Source organism: Trachinotus anak, unplaced genomic scaffold, assembly GCF_046630095.1.
Source record: "Trachinotus anak isolate AG129_WGS33_773 ecotype Australia unplaced genomic scaffold, CSIRO_AGI_Tana_v1 ptg000024l, whole genome shotgun sequence".
Classification (NCBI taxonomy): Eukaryota; Metazoa; Chordata; class Actinopteri; order Carangiformes; family Carangidae; genus Trachinotus; species Trachinotus anak.
In genome coordinates this window covers 12,697,574-12,703,573 of record NW_027273875.1, presented here as the reverse complement: position 1 = coordinate 12,703,573, position 6,000 = coordinate 12,697,574, and the positions used below count along the sequence as shown (strand labels likewise).

The 6,000-nt window shown below is 41.7% G+C and overlaps 1 protein-coding gene across 1 annotated transcript in view; it reads right to left on the bottom strand.

The window, feature by feature from the left end:
- Nucleotides 1–6,000, bottom strand: part of med13a (mediator complex subunit 13a) — a 75,066-nt gene continuing 69,066 nt past the window's right edge. The window contains exons 23-30 of the mRNA XM_071460183.1: nt 5,672–5,895; nt 4,865–5,007; nt 4,575–4,733; nt 3,235–3,423; nt 2,565–2,707; nt 2,299–2,472; nt 1,589–1,689; nt 1–1,153 (exon numbers count right to left, since the gene is read on the bottom strand). Coding sequence (XP_071316284.1) covers nt 1,021–1,153; nt 1,589–1,689; nt 2,299–2,472; nt 2,565–2,707; nt 3,235–3,423; nt 4,575–4,733; nt 4,865–5,007; nt 5,672–5,895 — 1,266 coding nt within the window. The 3' untranslated portion in view covers nt 1–1,020. The remainder of the gene's footprint in view (nt 1,154–1,588; nt 1,690–2,298; nt 2,473–2,564; nt 2,708–3,234; nt 3,424–4,574; nt 4,734–4,864; nt 5,008–5,671; nt 5,896–6,000) is intronic.

Genomic DNA, 6,000 nt, shown 5'->3' with positions numbered 1-6,000 from the left:
ATAAGTTGACGGACTTTATTCCTAAAACAGAAGCCACACCACCAACTGCTGGCATGGCATTCATATATAATTATTTATATATATTGCCGTTTGGTTTTTGTGTCTAAATGTGTGGTATAAAATACTATATACAACAATGTACCTCTTTATTTGAACACAGTGAAGTTCATTGCTGTACAAGTCCTCTGTAGCTACAGCTTTGCTGTAAGTCCTTCATGCTCAAAGGCATGGAACATAATTCTCCACTCTAATTCTTCTGTACATTGTGACAATACAAATATTCTGTCTCCATTACAAAAAATAATACTCTAAAAGCAACCTACTGGGACTTTTATTTAATTTTTATGGGATTTTCTCCAGGTTGTTTTTTTAATTAAGACGATTACATATATCTTAGACCAATTGCTTTAAAGCAGGAAGGTGATATAAACCTTCTCCATTTTATATATAAAAGAGGTTAAGAAATAAGACAAATTATACATTTAAAAACTTACAATAAATAAGATAGATGCAGGTATTTCATTTGGATACTATTTCATCCAAAGGAATATAAAGGAATTTCAGGTCTTAAAACCAAAGATCCATTCTTGAGTTTTTTTCCTTGATCAAATATGTCCCTTTTCTTCCAATAACTTTACAGATAAACTTTACTCTCCAATACAGACTGGCCAGTGACTGTGCTGCCATGCTACATACCATAACAACCAATCTGTCATTCTCTCACGTTCATTAATTGCAACTCAACTTCTGGTTTCCCCCTCTTCATTATTCTCTTGTCTCTATGTGCATGTCTTTAAATCACAGGGACAGGACTGTCTCAACCAGTAACAGCCACGGGGGACAGGACAATCTCAGCTTTAAAACAGCCGTTTAAATCCTGTCTTGGTGCAGGATCCAGCTCCATGCTCTGGTTCTGGTTCTTGCACTTTTCTTCAGTCTTGATGAAACTCCATTTGGAGTTGTCGCTTCTCCTCCTCTCTGAAATGTTTCGCCTACATCCTTCCTGTAACAGGCTGTTGGTTACAACATGTTCATGATGAAGTTGTACATCTGGTTGAGCACCACAAAGTGAATGGGTAGACATGATCGTCGGTCCTGTGTGGCCGGGTCACACGTCAGCCAGGAGAGGGCGTTGTACTGCTCCAGCACGAATCTGTCCAGGCATGCAAAAGAAAAGCAGTTATTTTTTAATTTGGACTTATTTATAGGCCGACACGCTGGGCTATAAAAAAGGGTATTTTATAAAGACATAATCTTTAACATCATAATATTGAATATGTCAGTATATGTTCTTGAGACCTCTGACTTGGCTTTAGATAAATTAATCTTTTATTTTGCAAAATTATCCAATTCATGGCCAATATTAACCAATACACACAAGAAACTAAGTGAACACAAAGAGTGTAAACTAAAAAAGTATTTCAAATTTATGCTGTTGTATTTCATCAAAATCTTTATCTATGACAGAACCATTTCAGTCTGAATAAGATCCACAAATACAAAAATCTCCTTGGAAACACAGTCAGCAGGGTGGTAATATTATTGTGTGGTCTTTACTTGTGGTAGTGTGTGTTCTGCTGTCATTTACCTGAGTACATCTGAGGTCTGATTGGAATCAAGGGGGTGGGAGTGTTTGCTGTGCAGTAGTTCATCTGATTGCACTGAAGACACATGGAGGTGCAAAGAGGCCTGACAGGGGAGAACAGGGAAAGAGGCGGTGCCAATGGCATTATAATGAAGTTATTAACTTTTTATCACATCTCATCTAAATAATTATCACTCGATCCACAGCAAAGTGACGGCAGCACCGAGTCTGTAGTTAATTCCAGAAGCAAGGGATATCACTGCAAAACAAAAGCAGTGAGTTTTCTTCTATGTGCCATCTGTTTACACACAAGGGTTCAATTACTCCAACACTACTTGCTGATGTGGGGTCACATAAGCAACAAAAACGCTACAGAACAGATTTGCAGTTGATTAATGAAGATGTCTGAAATCCTCCCAACTTCCAGTGGCGAAAAGCTCATGATTTACATCTTAAATGCATTTGAAAGGAAAAGTAGTATATTGTTAATGCTCAAAGGAGTGTACCACGAAAATAATTTGTTTACTGCCATTGCCTTGTGACAGTTTTTATTAACTGCATCACTTTTTTACCCTTATGTGTCCTCACCTGCACGTAATTGTTTCACTAAGTTGTCTTGCTTTTCCACCATAAAGATCACTCATACTTGCGTAAAAAGGCAGCATTAAAAAAATGCCTATCTAATAATCATGCAGGAGGGCAGAGCCTGGTACCTTGAGGAAGAGTGGACACTGGTTCTGAGCCTGCGGACAGGCTGACCAGAACCAGTCGGGTAGTGGGCCGGCTTTAGCCGTGGAGACAAAGTAGCCAAGGGCCAAAGGCTGCTGCAACAGGCCAAAGGCTGCTGCAGCCTCTTCATGAGACTCCATACGGTCCGTACTCTGACCCTGCAACAAGGCGGGAACTCAAGGTTAGCTCTGTTTCTGTCAGATAACATGTTGTACTTGAAGTCATTTGTGTGTGCATGTACATGTCTCACCTTACTGCCATCACCTCCATGGTGGTAATGAGAGCCAGGGGAGTGTACTGGTGAGGTGGTGGGCGAGATGTTGATGATGTCTGGGTCCACCAACTCGTTCTCCTGATCCAGCAGGTCAAAGATCCCAATAGCATCAGACCCATCTGTGGAGAACAACAGGAAAATAATTCAAGGGGTCTGCAAGTGATGAAGTGGTTAGATGTGCCTGAAAAACAACTGCAATGCTCTTAACAAAATGACCTCTCTTTCTGTCCTGCATTTTTTTTGTAGCATTAACTTGCACAGTATACAAATCAGACATAATGTGGGCATTGGCTTTAACATTTAATGCCATTATGTGGTTATTTTTGCTCTTTAGAAAGTATAAAATTCTGGCAACACACATTTGCACAAAGAAAATAAGCTGAAGACACTTGAGGGTGCTGTAGATGCACCCTCAAGTGTCTACAGCTAGTATGTGGGCACACACTGCTACAACACCGAATCTTAATAGACTAGAGAAGTAAAGAGGAAGGGTTTGGAAACAAACTGTACAGATTAGAGGAGAAACTGCCTCAGTAACTGCAGCATTTTGCTTTAAAGTCAGTGAGTTTGTTGTGAGCCATGCTGGATTAAAGACACAAGAGGATCCCAGGGAATGACGTCAAGATAGCGAAGGAGCACTACTGACCAGTGGTGGCGTTGAGAATGTCGAGGTTGGGGTCGATGTTGGTGTAATTGGAGCTGGCCACTTGGACGGAGGCGGAGGTGGGGAAGACAAGGATGTGGGTGCAGGAGGTGTCCTGTGGGGTGCTCAGCTGGGATGTCTGCATGTTCAGGGTGGTGCTGCGGCCAAACACTGAGCCTGTTGACACCGAGTCTGATGGGATGCACAGAGGAAGGAGAGAGACAGAGAGTGACAGGTCAATAAACAGCACCGCTAAGCAGAATGAACCAAAACAGGAATCCTTGTCACAATCATTTTATCTACTGTAGGAAAAAAAATCCTTCAACTTGTCCCTGACTGAGCAAATTCTCCATGTTTGAGCCAAGTGCAAAAATAACTCAACAAAGGAACAGACTGATGTTTTCCAGCATCAATGAACCTGATGAACTCTGCAAAACAAATCACTGACAAGTCACGCTACATTAAGTTATTTACAATCAATTGTAATAACCAACACTGGCTCCATGGCATTTAGAGGATTTGTTGACTTTCTCTCTATTATTGTTCTGTACACTGTGTGTGAGCATTAACAACAATACTGCTAATTATTTCATCTTGTTTGTTCAGACTTAAACGGAGTCAAACAAAAAATAACTAACTCATTTATGAGCAAGTTCAACACTTTCAGCACTGTCACAGCTCTACACCTGTGATCAGAACAGCAACCCTGTTAACTACAGCACACATACATTTTAATTATATAGATTGAATTAATTTTAAACTAAGTTTTAAAAGGTTTCCTCATATGCACTCAAAAGCAGAAAAGAAACTAAATTTAACATATCAGCTGGTATGTTTTGTGCCAGCATCTCTCTAAGGGTAATTCTTACGCTACAATGACGTAAATCATCGTCATAGTTTGGCATGTTTGTAAATCAGAGGCTAACACAGCCTTTTAATCTCTTTCAGCTTGAACAGCTTTTTAGGAAGGAGATGTCCTCTGCCAAGCGTTGCTCAACACAATCCTGGTATGATGCACTGACAATCCCCCACTCGTTTCCTAAAATAAACCCATTGATCTGGCTCTCCATCACACTGCATTGAGATCAATGGGCATCTGAGAGATAGTGCTTTATGAGCGAAAGGTACATGATCTTCCCTGCCATCAATCCACCCTGGACAAGGAGGGGACACGCATTGTGATATGCTGCTGCCATCCATCAAGACACGCGCACGCATGCACACATGCACACACGCACAACATCAGCACTGCCATATAGAGTAATGCCTCTCAGATGAGAAGTCTAAATTAAAAAAAAGGTTGTAAGTGTATTTGTAATTTTCCTAGTGTGCACACACTGTACCTGGCATGATGATAAACGATCCCTGGGGTTCCATGGCAACCAAGCACACGCTGAGGATGCTGGGAGTATCTGAGGCGGAGATGCCGCACATTCGACACATTTCCTTCAGACGGCGACTCAGTGACTGGAGGCTTGTCCTGCTCAGCAGAATACTCCAGTCTGGGACATCAAGAGGGAGGACAGCAGGGAAGAAAGAACAAGTGACAAACTGGTACAAGAAACACTCGAGTGCCTTGAATGCTCTATTTTTTTGTCATGATAAAGCATTTTTTCATGACAGTCCTCCTTACCTTTTAGTTCTCCATGCCCTATTCTGCCTAGTCGGCCAATCACCACCCTCCAGGGGACTGATGTCATCTGCACCAGCCCTAAGCACCAATCCCACAGCTTCTGTAGGCCGAGCCGCCGAACTGAGCCCTTTTTCCTCCGTGCCCTGCAGAACATGCACAGACACACGTCAAAGCCACTTAACATCATCTGGTGTAAACGCAGTGTGCTTAGCTTTAGTTTTCAAATATAATGGTGAAGGTGAACCTCTTCTCAAGAATGTGTGTGTCCCTGTGCAGAGGAGACTACGCTCGACTGACTAAAGTCTAATTTATATTTCAGGGAAAAGTGCCATTTGACAGTTACCATGATATAACTGACGCAGAAATCACAGTTTTGATATCAAGCAGACACATTTTGTGGAATAGTGAAAAGCTGCCACACACCTTTTGGAGGTCACGTACATTTGTTGTGCAGCTGTGACTGAATGTGTGATATTCAGAGAGAAAATTAACCAGTGGAGAGTGTGAAGAGCAGTGCCAAGCCACTCTCAGACATTTACACTGATGTGAGTGTTTTAGTGTTGAGGGGACACAGTGTCAAAACTACATGCACTGTAACTGCACTAGTGTCAGCAACACTTTGCAACTTTAACTTATTTTGTGTTAAATCTTTAGCCTATTAGTATATGTTCTTTAATGACCTTAGCAAATTCCCCAACATTCTCCACCACCTCAACATAAAAAACTTTGGAAGCAAAGAAGCTTTAAGTGATTCCTTTTGATGATAATAACTAAAACTAGTGGGTTTTAATAAAGTGCTAATGTTACCTGTTGGGCACATCAATGTTGATGATGCATGTCTCCAGCAGTTCCCCGTATAGGTCAGTGCATGTAGCCAGGAGCCAGCGTTGGTCGTGGGACAGACAGTATCCCACAAATAGCACGTTGTATTTCTGCGATGCCTCCCCAAATGTCTCCCCGAGCTCCGTCTGCTTGTCCTTCACTGGTGCTAGAATGAATGGAGGTGTGTACAGACGCAGACACTCCGGCCTCTGCAGATTGGGAGGTGAAGATGTCAGGATAAAGAATTTGATGATAAATGTTCAGACCTCAAAAAAACTACTCCAGATGTTCATTTTGTACACACATGATTGGCT